We start from the raw sequence: 16438 nt of genomic DNA on the forward strand, positions 1-16438 counted from the left end.
TCACCTGGAAAGACTGCTGAGCTCTTTTCCTAGAATTTCTGATTTTGGAGGTCTAGGGTGGGACCAGAAAATTTGGATCCCCACAGATTTTCCAGGAGATGATCATGTTGCTGGCCTGGGACCATAATTTGAGAAACAGCAGATTAGATTCTAAACGTCTCTAATTTCACTGCTGAGAAACTCAAAACAGATTAAATATATTAAATATATTCTATTACAAATTGTTGCTAAACCAAAAGCATATACATGTGATATTAGGGGGTGAAAACCTGAAATCCTTCTTGAGGAACTGGGGCAAGGAAACGAAAAAGCAGTATTCCTGTTAAACATAGTATTAGGAAGAATTTACCAATACTAAAAATTCCCACAAAATTAAAATGAACTCTGCAGTTTCTCCCCACAACTCCCATACCAAACTGAACAAAGATTGTCTAATATAAGTTCATTCTCTATGTATTTCATCATCAACTTTTTAAGTGACAGTCAACTTATAATACAGCTCTCAATGATCTCTGCTTCCTGCTATACTCTCTTTTGTATAACCACTGATATTCAAGCCCTTTCCTTTGAGCATATGCTGAACGTTGACTTATTTCTAACAAATGAAATATATAAATATAGCAAAAATGATAGGATATCACTTCCATGACTAGATTATAAAAGACAGTGGCTTCTATTTTGATGGCACTCTTTCTATTGCCATCTCAGCTTGGCTTGCAAGCTTTAATGAAGTAAGATGTCATGCTGGAAAGGCCACAGATGGCAAGAACTGAAACCCTCTCATCCCAACTACCTAGAAAAAACTGAGTCCTTTTAATAAACAAGTGCGTAAGCTATAAGAACAGTGCTTTAGTCAAATCTTCAGAGATGACTGAGAGGTCCGAGAGACCATGAAGCAGAAAACCTCTGTACTACTCCTAGATTCCTGACCCAGAAAAACTGGTAACACCTCTATGTTGTTTTAAGTCACTACATTTTGGGGTAATTCATGCTGTAGCAACCAATATAATAACTATCTTCTCTTTATTAAGTTCAAAAGGAAGAAAAAAATGGCAAAATTATGTGAATTCTGCTTCCTATTTCTCACTAGTGAATTCCAAATACCGTCAGTACTATAGTGCAAGGAGTAGAAAACTCTCATCCCTTAAAGCCACAATTTTTACTTCAAAGTCATCAAGTTCAGAAAGTTTGCACAAAGAAGTTGAGTGAAAAGTCAGGTTTATGAAATTTTTTAAATACCACTTTCTGTCAGACAAGATTGGGCATATTCAGGGTGGTATGGCTGTAGACTAGCTACCACCTTCTATAAGAAATGCTTTTCTATGTATCATGATTTTAAAAATTAGACACACACACACACACACACACAAACTACTATCTACCTTTAAAAAAATATATCAAATGTAAAGTACTATAAACAATTTCTTAATGCTGTGGTCACAAAACTTAAAGTACCAAAAAGTCACGAGCATATCAAAAAAGTAAAATAATTTTATATTTTAAAATGGACAAACTATAACGATCATAAGGGGGTCTTTTTCCATGGGGGAAAAAGACAGTTAAAAACCAACATCCTAAAGAGGCTTTTAATCCCCTTGAAATTTACATTTAAATTAATTTTAATTGTTTCAGAAAATACTATTTATTTACATATAATCAGCATCATTCCCTACTTTTGAGTTAACTAAAAATGGCAGACTGGCTTTTGTTTTTACTCTTGTTTAAACACAACAAAAGAGAAAATGAGTACAGTTCTCAAAGATTTGAAGAAATTCTTTTTTAAAAGTACTTCTGGAAAATGTGTATATTTTTGGCAAACAGTGCCAATTAATATGAAATCTGTTCAGTATCACCAAAAGCTACCACACCATAGTTTAATGAATGCTACATCCAGAAAACAACTTCTCAATTAAAAGGACAAAACTCAAAGAGTGTTGATAACATTCATCTAATATAAGCCAACCTTCTGCCAAAGCAGCACTTCCCTAAGTTTTGTCCAGGCATTCCCAGGGGGTCTCTGACATCTTCCTAAGGTCAAAACTACTTTCATAAAAATACTAATATATTTTCTTTATGTTTATTCTCTTATAAATATAGTCAAATTTTCCAAAGGCTACAGAATTTGCGATATCATTATAGACTGAATGCACAAATAGTTCTCACTTTTTCTAAAAAGTTACATAGTAAGAGATTTACAAAAGTTTAAAACCAACCACCACTTCTCATCAGAGGCTTTTCACTGTTATAGGGAAAAAATTACTACTTTTTTCATAAAAAAGTTCTTTAACATACAGGCTATAAGTATTTTTATATTGATTAATAAATACCTTAATTTCTCAGTTTTAATTTGTAATTTAAAAAAAGATATAACATGTATAAATAGAAGGTCTTTGGGGTCTGCAGTAATTTTTAAGAGTTCTAAGAGTATGTGACCAAAGTTTAAGAAATGCTAATAGTGTTAAAGAACTAGAGAAAACAAAGAAATCACATAAAGAGAATGCAGACCTTTGATGATGAACCCAAAATCAAGATATTTAAGGCATAAAAATTTTAACTTCATACAATTAGCAGTATTCAATGACTAGGTAATATACTGATCTACATGACAATAGTCTTTTATGAAGGAATCAACTTCCTTCTAAAATGTAGAATTTTTTTGTATTTGAAATCTACATAAACAAGTAAATCCCACGTCCAGCTTTTCAAGCAGGGATAAATTGTTGTTCAGAGTAGTTGAGCTATAAAGAGTCTTTTACAACTCATAAGAATTCTACTCTTGGGCTCCATTTCAATTGTTCTCAAGACCTATAGAACAGTCTTAATATTAGTTAATGCAACAACAACAAAAAATGAATCAAATTAACCTCGACTTCTATCTTTCAACATACTTCATTATGAAAAACAAAGATAATACAACACTAAAGTAAGTTAACATTTAAAAGCCTACATTATAAGCCTACTATAAAGTTAGTTCAAATCATGAAAATTCTTTTATTTTAGAAACAAAACAAACCAGACACAGATGAATAAACATTGCTATGATTCAACTTACATAAGGTACCTAGAATAAACAAATTCACAGAGACCGGAAAGTAGAATACAGGTTAACAGTGGTTGAGGATTGGACCCTGGGAAAGCTATTGCTTAAAAGGTAAAATATTTGTCAGGGATGATGAAAAAGTTTTAGGATGATGGGTGATGGTTACACAATGACCTGCACACTTATAATAGTTAAAATTAACAACATAAACCAGATCACCTAGCCTATAGTATCAATTTTTCCAGTTTTATAACATTTCTTCTAATGAACAAGAATTTAAAACTGGCTTATTCAGTTAGGCTTAGACTTATTAATATAAATCAGACAAACAATAAAACTTTAGTTAACTGGATTAAAAAATAATAATAATTCCTGGTCATTTCCCTACCCAGAAATACATATGAAAGCATTCTGACTCAGGGAAATGCTTGGGGAAGGAGCGTGGGGGGTGTCCCTCAGACACATTATTGCTGTGAATACACATAAGCCAATAATAGTTTTCTTGAGAGGTACTAATCCATTTCAACATAGTTAAGAAAGAAAATAGTCTTTCTTGCAAATTGCCTGGATTAGAATTCTGGTTCTATTCTGGTTCTATTTCTAGCTATTACTTAAATTCACTAAGCCCCAGTTTACTTATCTATAAAATCAGAGTAACTGTTCTAGAATCAAATGAGCTAATATTCAAAACAGTGCCTTCGAAAGTATGCATTCAGTGGTAACTAGCTATTATTTCTATTATTACTCAGAAAAAAAAAAAAGCATGAAATTGCTCTAATGTGTTTCTGAAAAAAAGAAAAAAAAAACATTAACTGGGTCTATTTTCTGGTTCACTAGAAAATGAAAATAACAGAATATCATGATTTGCCAGTAATTATTTTCAAGCCACTGTCAGTATGGCTGCAAGGAACCATATTAAATACTTTTGCATTTTCAAAAGTCTTTTCATCTTTGTTGTACTCTAATACAAAATCTCCTCTAATCTTCCTATAAATCTATTGTGGCCAGAAATACTTTGTCCCCCTGTTTATTAATAAGGTTTCACATGTTTGCTGATATGTGCTTATGTGGACAGAAGGCAATACATCTGTCAACTATTTGACAGTAAAAATCTTGGGTGAGAATTATCTCCTCATCTCAATTGTTAAGAACTATTTTGTTATGTCACAAGCTATAAACTGTAAACCTCCAAGCGGAGTTGACCATAAATTTTATCCTCCAAATGAGGGCAAGTTTGAGAATTAACAGTGATAATTATGCTGGGATAGGTGTAAGGTAGGTCTATTCCAGGCAAACTTGCATGTAGAGTCACGCTACTTATAAAAACAAAACAAAACTGGCAGCAAACTAAAATATGGACGTCATATACTATTACTGTATATCTTATCACATATAAAACTTTAGTCTTAAAAAGTTATGCATTAGAAATCTAATGTTAACAAAGTTAACATTAAAATACATTTAAATCATTTCTCAAAGAACTTTTTCCACTAATGGGTGGTACACGCCTATAAGTACAGCTACTCAGAAGGCTGAGGCAGGAGGATCACAAGTTCAAAGCCAGCCTCAGCAACTTAGCCAAACCCTGTCTCAAAATAAAAAATAAAAAGGACTGGGGATGTCACTTAGTGGTTAAACCTCTCTAGATTCAATCCCTGATATCACCTCCTCACCAAATTTTTTCCTTTTCAATATTTCTAAAGAAACCAAAAAAGGAAACTCAGGGTTTCTGTAAGAAAAATGGAGTATCCTTTAAGGTAATATATTTTAATACATTTCTTAGTTGATGGTGGACATAATACCTTTATTTTTATTGATTTTTTAAAAATGTGGTGCTAAGGATCAAACCCAAAGCCTCACATGTGCTACATGAGCATTCTGCCACTGAGTAACAACCACAGTTCTAAGATAATACTTTTAAAAAGACTCTTAAGTCACAGCTTTCTTTCATTGGCTGCTTGTTAGCCTAAAGGTGATTTAAATGACAACAAACTACAGAACATGGTATATTCATGTGCTTTTGTGGCCCAGGGCAACTTGCTTTCAGCAGGCCTACATTCAGCTGGTATTTACCTATGCAGCCATGCTGCTGTTGAGAGCCAGTGCAAATTTGGACTTAATGTACTAACTGTTGACTGAAAATCATCTCTGGTGTTATGTAAAAATTAAATTTGTTAACTCAATTAGCTAACATTTAGGGAATGTGATGTGTACACAAGACATTATGACTAGCACTGAGAGAAAAACAGATGAAAATGATAGTCTATATTCTCTCCAACAGCTCATGCTCTAGTAAAAATAAGGAGTAATTCAGATAGTCTCAACTAACCAATATTCAGTTTTAATAAACTTGGTATTCTCTCCACCTCCAGCATGTTACTATGTAAATAAACATTAGAATTCAACTTGAATCTGTACTCCTTAAACACTGTCAAGACTGCCGGGAAACATAATCCAAAAATAAGCATCAGTGAAAATCTGGATAGGAAGCATGGAACTGAGAATTAACATTCAGGAAATAAAAAAGACTAAGCAACAAAAAGATAATGGTACTCTATAGGATAATGTCATCAGTTAACTAAACATTATTCAAAGATTTATTATTCTTATAAACAGATTAAATGGCAAAGAAATGAGTGATTTTACCAATTTGGAAAAAAAGTAAACTACCAGATAATGTCAACGCCTATCAGCAATATCCTACGGAAAGCTACTGAATATTCTAATACTAGCAAAGTATTTATTTTTCACTAATTCTTAAACACTTTTCTCCTACTTAAATAGCTAGTATTGAACATTTAAAAATGATAGCCATCTGAAGACAAACCATTAGCTAGTAAATAAGAAAAATTCTTCCATTGTATCATTTGTTACAATACGCACGAACCTGCAGAACACAATGCTTAGTGAAATAAGCCAGGCACAGACGAATATGCATTATCTCACTTATATGTGAAATCTAAAAATAGTTGAACTCATAGAAGCAGAGAGTAGAATGGAGGTTACCAGAAGCTGGGACAAGGGTGGAAAATGGGAGAAGCTGTTCAAGGAGTACAAAGTATCAGTCACACAGGAAGTATTAGTTTTAGAGACCTACTGTATAGAATGATGACTAATTAATAAATGTGTTTTAAAATTGCTACATTTTTAAATGTTCATACCACACTATCAATATATAAAGTGATGGCTGTGTTCAATAGTTCAAAATCATTCCACAATATAAATTGAGTGAAACATCATGCTGTACCCACAAATGTGTAGAATTTTATTAAAATAAAAATTTTTAAAGAAAATTATTTTCAAATCACCCTTAGTACCCAAAGTTTACGATTATAAAGCAATTCAAAAAAGGACCATTATCATAAATATTAATCATTTTTCATCTTATCAAATACATTAAAAAACTATACACTTTATCTCTTTTTTTCAGAGGACAAAAGATTCATTTATGAATCACATTAAGTCTTCACTATGAATCACCCAAGTCCCCTTTTCATTTGGTTAGTTCTCAGCACAGTAAAGACCCAAGAACCATAGGTCCAATCTCAATTCACAACTGTCTAACCTCAATTTAGTTGTTAAAATAAGAGAGTCATGAACTCAAGAAATTAAGTTGCCTACAGCAAGCACATCTAACCTATCCTGGTCTTCTTTTCCTCTATTCTGAGACAAGAGATTCTCTAAAAGCCACGAATCTTTTTTGTATTATTTTCTCAACTTTTCTGAGGGTTGAGGTGATGGAAATCAAAAGTGATGAGAGGATGCTGATATTTAGAGGTTAAGGGAAGAATATTAAGGAAGGACTATTCAAACCCTTTGACTCTACACTCTGATCATAATTAGTATCTTAAGGAAAAGACAGCTCTCTGGCAAATGTAAAGTGAATGGAAGTATATTACTCTGTCTATACAAACTGATTTTACTAATAGAAAGCAAATTCTAATACATGTTGCCATGTAATTTTGATTAGGATAAGCACTGTTATCATTTAATACTGGCACTCTCCATAAGAAGAATGTAATTATAGTATTAATCAAACTTGATCAATAAAGTTGGCTAAAAGGAAAAAATACTGAAACTTACTGGAAAGAAACTTAGACAAATCACTGGATGAAAGATCAAAAATATAAATAAATGTGAAACTTGGGGATTATAAAAGTTTTCTCTAGTACTACTGAAGCAGTTTTTACTAATCTAAAGCAGCTAAAAATATGATAAAAAATTAAAATTACTTTTCTGTTCAAAAGTAGGAAATACCAGGTACCTGGCACCTAGTAGCAGTCTCCGAAAAGGAAACCAACATGCAAAAAAAGAAGACTACCAGACAAATTTTAATTGCAATCTCTTCACAGGAATATATAATTTTTTGGACCTACACCAATTGTGAAAGTATCTTTAAAATTTTTTCAAAACAAGTTAAGATCTGGTTTACAATTCAGTATGGATTTAAACATACACTATTAGCAACTTTAGTATGGGGATTACTATATTTTGGGGTCAATTTCAGTATCTGAATGTTCTTCTCTATTTTAGAATATTGTTTCTGCTATGCTGAAATAGCAAGACATACACACACACACACACACACACACACACACAGAATCTGTTTCAGAGTGAATCTGTTAAATACATTTATTAATTCAATCAATTAAGACATTCTTTTCAGATATATATTTTCACTGTGAACTCGAAAGAAACACTCATAGGTTATTTTCCTTTCAAAGTCAAATGCCTTTTTGCTATTTACCTGGTGGTGGAATCAGAGGTGGAGCAGTGCTGACAGTTGGAGGAGGTGGAAGAAATGGAGGAGGTGGAAGGTGGGTGGGAGGAGCTCCTGGAGGGAAAAATGGAGGTGGTTTGCTAAAATTGTTGTCTACTTCAGTAGCAGATCTTTCAGAAAGGACCTAAAATTAGAGCATAGTTCATTAGAAAGATGAGTAAATATTCTTATCTAAGATTAATTTTAGTAAATTAATTTCATTTAACTTAAGAAATAAAGTTTAGGGGCTGGGGAGATAGCTCAGCTGGTAGAGTGCTTGCCTCACAAGCACAAGGCCCTGAGTTCGATCCCTGGTACCGCAAAAAAAAAAGACTCCTCCCTCTTTGACCAGAAATAAAGTTTAATTTATATATATGTATGTTTGGGGGGTAATAATTCTGTGTGTGATATGCATTTGTAACATGTGTTTCACTCACACAAAATGCTTTTTCAAAGGTTCACATTTAAAGCCTTTACTAGGCTTTAATAAGCTTCCTAAGTAGATTATTACCAAGAAATCTTTTTTTGGGGGCTGGGGGCAGGTACTGGGGATTGACTTCAGGGACACTCGACCACTGAGTCACATCTTCAGCCTTATTTTGTATTTTATTTAGAGACAGAATCTCACTGAGTTGCTTATTAGCACCTCACTTTTGCTGAGGCTGGCTTTAAACTTGCAATCCTCATGTCTCAGCCTCCCACGTCACTGGGAATATAGGCACACCACCGCAATGGGCCAAAGAAAACTTTTAATAAGAAACAATTAATAAAAACATTCCAAACAAGAAACAAGTACTTTATAAACACAATGTAGCAAGTATATGTGCTACCCAACCAAAGGTAAAAGTTAAAAGATTAGAATTAAGGAAACAATCAGCCATCATTAACATAGCAGCAGGTCAGAATTTCACCATACTAGGGCCTATCATTACCTACCAGATTGCAAAACAAAGCATCCATATAGGTTACAAGTAACAGAGTTCAGTCGGTAAAAGTAAATTACCTTTTCATGTAAGCCCTATAACTTTAATAACTAAGGTTCATTCCTAAAAAACTAAGCAGTGTTGGCAAAATGCTAAGCTGTGTGAACAGGTAAGGAACATGCACCATCAGAAGCACTCTAAACCTACTGAAATACAATAGCAAGCAAAATGGCACCTAGAAATTTGGACACTTAACAAGTTGCCTAAGGGTTTCTGAGGTGCAAATAGATTTGGAAAATAGCAATTTTTGTATGTTTATGTTTTATATTGAATTTACATTTCTTGAATCTTGGTTAACAAAACCATATCATTTAAACATATAATCCCTCTTTTGTGAAGTTTCTGGATATTTAAATACAGTAATTTTATATTTTGTAAAATAGGGTACAGAATTATTTTAAGAAATCATGGTATTTTAATGGCAGAAGAAAGAGGCCTCTTTCCACTTCAGAAATAATTACCTTTAAAGATATTAAAAAGAGTATCTTACATAATTAATTAGATTAAAATTCATAACACTTTGGACATTTTTTAAGGTGTTAAAAAAACTAACAAATAATGAAAAAGTATAGCTACGCTGAAAAACTGGCAGTCTCAGTTACTGAAGTTTTAACATTATTTGTCAATTTACTCATAACTCATCTCCTTTTACTTCCACTTGGAAACAAAGAAACTACTTCCTCAGAAATGTCATATGAAATTAATTATGGCATATACAATGAAGCTTTCATAAAAAGATCTTAAATTCTATTTTTAAGATCAATATGGAAAAATAAAACTAATTTTAGATGAAAAATACACAAAAATAAAATCACAATAGCATCCCAATTTTGCTTAATAATAAGAAAGAGGTATACCAGAATGTGAAATGCAACATTTAGGTGACAAAATTATCAATTTTTCCCAACGTTTTAATCAGTGAATATACAGATATTGTTTATAACAAGGAAAAAGAAAAACCTTACTAGAAAGATCCAGCAATTATAAATTCTACATGGAAAAGCCTCTGTAATAATTATAAGGGTAGATAGTTCCACATTTTCAATCTCCTTGTAGAATCTAAGGCATCCAACATAGCACAACATTATGAATTTCACCAAATAAATTAAATTAGCATACAGTTATACTCCCTCAGTTAAAATATAATTGATTTTGAAATACTAAACCTGTATGTTGCTGTTTTCATTTGCCCGTCGCCTCCCTTCTACTCGGCTAATTGTTATAGTCTGACCAATTACATCAATTGCTCCAGGTAATCTCCTGTAACATAAAAATTAAATCAACTTAGTTTCAACTAATTATATGTTTGGAAAATAATAAAACTATTAAGAATAAAACTTAAAAAGTGAATTTCACAGAATTAGATTTCGCTACTTTCTACTGTGATAAAAAATGTTTTATTAATAAACTAGAACCAACACACCCAGCAATGACCATAACGTTCTATTTTAAATCCTTGTATAGTTTTTCTTCTAAATTTATTATTGTTTAAGTCTCTACCTGAATTTATGGTCAAGGAACTGGATCAGATAGCAAATGCTTGACAAACTTAATTAAAAATTGTCTAATGAATATCCTAATTCCATCATACCAACTTTTAAAGTTTCCTAAAAAAGGGTTTAAAAGAAATAATGCTCATTTCAAAACAGCAGGGTATTTTTCCCTAATAATATATTACAAGCATTAGAAAACATAAATAGAAAACCAGTTTTTCACTTGTGATAATTTGGCTTTAAATAGAAAAACTTAAACACTTAAAAGTCTGCCCTATCTTTAGTTCTATTTATAATCCCTTTAAAGTTTAAATAAGTGAGTATGTGGGAAAATAGTCTACCACAAAACAATGCTGTAAATTTAATAGGAAACCTAGTAAGTTAAACTTTTTAAATTAAAATAATGTCAAAAAGCTACTGTGTAGTTGAAGGTAAAAGCATAATGCCTATGTGCATATATGACTATATAACCAGTGTAATTCCACATCATATATAACTAGAAAAAAGAGAAGTTGTACTCCATTTATGTATGATGTGTCAAAATGCATTCTACTGTCATATATAACTAATTAGAACAATTTTTTTTAAAAGTATATATGCCTAACAAGACAGAGAAATCACTTGTAGAAATAGGCAATGAGAAGTGAGTCCAAAGTAGAATTTCTCTTCATTGTTCAGATCTAAACAATTCCACCTTTGAAATATTTTAGAAGTGAAGCAATTAAAATACCATAGACTATTCCACAATTACCAGATTGGTTTCCTAAAATGATTAATAATAAACAACAGTTACTATTTTATTGAATACCTAACCTGTTATACCTAACCTCACAAAAATCCTCAACTTAAAATTTTTGTACAAGTTATATGTGATGAAGTTGGTGTTGAGAGTGAAGTCATTAAGTAATAATTAAAAGGCAAAACTAACTTTCAAACCTGAAATCTTTCTGATCTCAATGCCTAAAAGATCTTTTCCTTTGAGATATATTTCCTTCTAGCAGATCATTCACATTTGGGAAATTTAAAACTTTTCTGGAAAAAATGGATTAGCGAAAGTCTATCTCAAGTGAACCTTAAAATACTCCAAATATTTTTTTTACTCATAAAAATGACAACCTTATTACTACAAGTATATAACCAGAGTCGAAATGAGGAGTACATAGTCAATACTATTTCCTGCCAACTTAAGTCTTCCCTTCTCTACAACTTTAAATAAAATTTTAAACAAGTTTAGCCTTTCTAATTTTACACCTGGATCACTAACTTCCTAGGTTCCCTCGTGATCTCAAAAGCCAGGAGTGATTTCACTTAACTTATATCCTCCAATATAACTGGGAAACCACACTAACATTCACATACAGGGAAAATCCAAGCACCCCCAAGACAAAAGAAAAAGTTCTCGAATTTTTGTACCAACACTTAGAATAATTAAAAACCTATGCCCACGATGACTTTGTATCATATCAGTCCTCTGATACACATACCTCTCACATTCTAACATACTCTAAGTTACAGGTGTGTGCTAAGCCAGGATTTCCTTCACCATGTTACCTAGATTTCATTGTCAAAATTTGTTTATCTACTGTACTGTTTCATTTCCTATTCTTTGCTACTCCCAATTGCAGGATTTGTTCTCTTTCCACTTTTAAATTTACTCCCATCAAGTTCAAATTCTTCCAATTGTGTTTGGGTTTACAATTTAGATTGGAATTCTCCAAGTTGTTAAAAGTAATGAAAATTAAAGCTAGACATAAGACTCTAACTTATCTGTTAAGGGGTAATGCTTTGACAAGTGATCTTTTTACCACTGATCTTTAAGGGCCTTAGGTTTTCAAAAAGCCTGGGACAGACAAGAATATTCACCTTAAAGTTTACCTTAAATATGGTCAGAAAAGTCCAATTAGTTTTTTCAGCTTTAAATGAACTGATCACTAAAGATTCAAAATGGCATATACTATTTCTAATAACATACCGCTGAGAAAGTATTCTTAAGAAATGTATATTCCTAGTGGGAAATTCATAAAATTTCAATTTCATACATTTTCATTAAGACCTCTTTGCGCAGGCATTTTTACCATTCAGATTTACCTTAAATCAATGAGAAATGAAATTTACTCAGATATGTCTTATGACAGAAACACAGGATATACTTAACTGACCAAAAAAAAACCATAATATTTAGCACAAATAATTTAAAAATTTGATGTTATTCTCACGTTACATTTTGAAAAACAATAATGAACTGTATTATTCCATGTAAGTATTTTTCCCCCCTTTCTGATGCTAGGGATAGAATCCTGGACATGCTATGCAAGACTTCTACTACTGAGCTATATCATCAGCCCTCTATGACAGTTCTTGAAGGACAGCTTTTTATTTCAATTGCATAAAAACATTTAGTAGAGCTTCACTATGAGAAAATCTGTAACTTAAAAGTTCCACGTACTACAGGTTGTATTGGGCCTACTAACTAGTTCAATAAGGTAGTTTAGCTAATGCTACAATTCTCTTCTCTAAACTGAACTCAACCATCCAGTAAAAACTTGAGACAGACAGAAACTGACTATACTAGATATCTAAGTCTATGGATTATATAGGTAATGAAAGTTCACAGAGCTTCCCTCCTGGAACAGGTAAATATGAAAATATCTCTAAAATTATAATAAAATAAAATTTAAATGTCAAATATTAATGGTTCTGATGTCTCAGAAAGGTTAAAGGGTTGCTTGCAGAGAGGCAACAAAATTTTTCAACAGAAAACTAGGGGCGAAGCAAAGATAGTAAAAAGGTTAATTTCTAATCTTTTGCCATAATTTGATTTCTGAGCTACTTATTTTCAGCAGTCAAAGCAAAGAACATTATTTATACAAAAGTTTTTAATGTACACAAGATAAAAACAAACCATTTCCTCTGACGATTGCTTTTCCTGGCAATAGCAGTCTTTATTAAGCACTTGCTATGTGTCAGATAAGCACTGTTCTAGAAGGAGCACATATATTTATTCCTCATAATAACTATTATTATTCCCATATAGATGATAATAAGGAGAAAAACTTTGGTCTTTGAGTCCATTGAAGAGAAAGTATGAGAGTGCAAGATTTTAAACATTGTTGATCACAAAATACAGTAAAAAATACATTTTGCGTGGCAATTCAGAACATATTACATAAAACCTAAAGCAAAAGTTTCATAAAATGATGCATACTATAAAGATAAAAACAAAACATAAAAATCTAATCTAATTATGCAAACACTTTCATATAACAGGAAAAAAGCAAAATAAATATAAAACCAGTAAATACTGGTTGGAACTTCCAAATTGACTTCATAACCCACTAATGGATTGTAACCTCATGCTCTAAAAAAGTTCTGAAATAAAGACAAAGTTTCCAATATTACAACAAAAAACAAAAGCGAAGAATTTCAGAACTATTTCTCAAAATGTTCCTCAATGCTATGCAGAGCATAACAACACACAAGTTAATAAAAGCAAGCAAAACAATGTGGTCTGAGTATTTATCCCTCTTAATGATCAGGCTTGATTTAAGATTTAATTATATTTTTGGGAGCAAAAGTTCCTAACTAGCACACATGTTCTCTAATGAGGATCAAGAGACCCTGAACCTAAATAAATGCATGTGTATACATGTAAGTTTCAAACAAGAGACCACAATTTGCAGCAAAATTTCAAACAGGTTATTGCTTTAAGGAAAAGTTCAGAATCACTATCTTAAAAGAATGGATAAATCACATATTCTATGGAAATCTATTTTTCTCATAGTAGAATTTCTAATAAGAATTGGGTGGCAGACAGTTCAGAGGTCTATTCTCTAGGGAAAAAACTAGAATGTAGTGATTTCATATCACCAAGTTAAAGACAGATATATTTGGCATGATGTCTAAATTAGATCATGTATCTAAAGAGATGGCTGTACAGTTTTGCACAGAAATTGGTATAACATCTTTTTAAGCATCTTTTTTAAGGAAAGCAATGAGCTTTGAAAGACAGGATGGAGTCAGACAATGAGAAGGAAGGATATTTTAGATGGAGGAAAAAGTATGAGTCAAGAAGGATGTGGGGAAAATATTTTTACACATAGAATTTCTACTGGGCAAACAAATATCACACTGCTTAGATAATATTTATCACTCTGCAGCATAATTCACCTGACAGTGGTTACCAACAAAAGACTTTCAAAAAGCAGAGAATATAAATTAAGTGAAAAGCCCATAAACAATTCTACAGGTTATAAAATGCTATGCCAGTTTATCATAGCTAATCTATCATTTTATTTCAAAATCCAAAATGCCTAGCCAGCATTTGATCTTAATGTTTATGCCCAGCTAGGGGTTATGGCTCAGTGGTACAGCACTTGCCTAGAATGTGTGAGGCACTGAGTTCGATTCTCAGCACCACATACAAATAAATAAATAAAAATAAATAAAGGTCCATCAACAACTAAAAAATATTAAAAAAAGACTTTACATTAAAATGATTCTCAATTTTGCCTGTACATCAGAATTATTCATAGAATCCTGATACCCAAATGAATTACAAAGACACTTCTCAAATGAAGAAATACAAATGGCCAACAAATATATGAAAAAAAGTTCAACATCATTAGCAATTAGTATAATGCAAATTAATACTACATGGAGATTTCCATCTCACACCAATCAGAATGGAAGTCATCAAGAATAGAAATACATGTTGAGAGGACGTGCAGAAAAAGGAACGCTTTTTACACTGTTGGAATTGTAAATTAGTACAACCACTATGGAAATCATTATGGAGGTTTCTCAAAACACTAGGCACGGAGCCACCATAAGACCCAATTATATCACTCCTTGGTATTTATCCTAAAGAATTAAAGTCATACTGTAGTGATATAAGCATACCCATGTTTATTTACAGCAGCACAATTCACAATAGACACACTATAGAACCAGCGTAGGTGAGCATCAACACACAAATGGATAAAGAAAATGTAGTATATATACACAAAAGTTTTATTCAGCCATAAGAAAAATGAAATGATGTCACTGGTAGGAAAATGCATGGAACCGGAAACCATTATGCTAAGCAAAGTCAAACTCAGAAGGTCAAGGAACTTATGTTTTCTGATATACATAAGTTAGAGACAAAAAGGACAAGAAAAAGGGGGCAGATCTAATGGAAAGCAAAGGGAGATTCGTAGAGGAAATACAAGGGGTGGGAAGCATAGATGGTGGGGAAGTGCTAGGGGTGATACTGGCCAAACTGTTATATTGTGTGTGAGTACAAATATGTAAAAACAAATCTGATCATTATGTACAACTATAATGCACCAATAAAATATGGAGGGGGAAAAAAAAAAAAAAAGAATCCTGATGCCCAGAGTGCACACCACACCATTTAAAACAGGGCCTAAGCATCAATACTTTTTTTGAGGTCTCCCAAGTAATTTCAACATACAGCCAAAGTGAACACTACAACATAAAGGGCACGTTCAAAGAAGAGACCTACAGATATTTGATTCTCCTCTTGAAGGAATTTAAAGTAGTTGTTGAAAATTAATATTTAATGCTTTACTGCCCTGCCCAATAAATACAAAGCCATACTATCAAGATCTATTAATTAAGGACATAACTCATTACATATTTTATACTTATCTTTTTTTGTGAACTGACATAATATTGCTTCTATATCTGTGCTTGTGTTCTGCTTTCACAAGTACAATTTTCTCTACAGTGCACACATTTGTAAAGAAAATTTAATATATTCTAGTGTTCAGATGGATTTATTAAAAAAAAATCCTAACTAGAAAAATAACATACTTCCAAATAACAAATCACAGAATTCAAAACTATCTTAAGGATGTGTAATTTATTTTTTCTAAGCACCAGTTTTAAAGAGATGGATAAAGCCTGGGATAAAAACAAGATCACCAGGTATGGTGGCACATGCCTGTAAACCAGCAACACAGGAGGGTAAGACAGAGATCTAAAATTCCACAACAGCCTGGACAACTAAGTGAGACTCTATCTCAAAATAAAAACTAAAAAGGGCTGAAAATGTAGCTCAGTGGTAGTATGCCCAAGGTTCAATCCCCAGTACCCACTATTTGGTATATATCCAAAAGATCTAAAATCAGCATACTACAGGGACACAGTCACATCCATG

The 16438-nt window shown here is 32.3% G+C and overlaps 1 protein-coding gene across 22 annotated transcripts in view; it reads right to left on the reverse strand.

Moving 5' to 3' along the window:
* The window catches only part of Fip1l1 (factor interacting with PAPOLA and CPSF1), a 70186-nt gene that overhangs the window by 23862 nt on the left and 29886 nt on the right, over window positions 1-16438 (reverse strand). For all 22 annotated transcript variants that reach the window (XM_047567444.1, XM_047567440.1, XM_047567442.1 and 19 more), the window contains 2 exons: window positions 9949-10042; window positions 7788-7944 (listed from right to left, as the gene is read on the reverse strand). In XM_047567444.1, the coding sequence (XP_047423400.1) occupies window positions 7788-7944; window positions 9949-10042 (251 nt within the window). The remainder of the gene's footprint in view (window positions 1-7787; window positions 7945-9948; window positions 10043-16438) is intronic.

The sequence above is a fragment of the Sciurus carolinensis genome, chromosome 10 (assembly GCF_902686445.1).
Source record: "Sciurus carolinensis chromosome 10, mSciCar1.2, whole genome shotgun sequence".
NCBI lineage: Eukaryota > Metazoa > Chordata > Mammalia > Rodentia > Sciuridae > Sciurus > Sciurus carolinensis.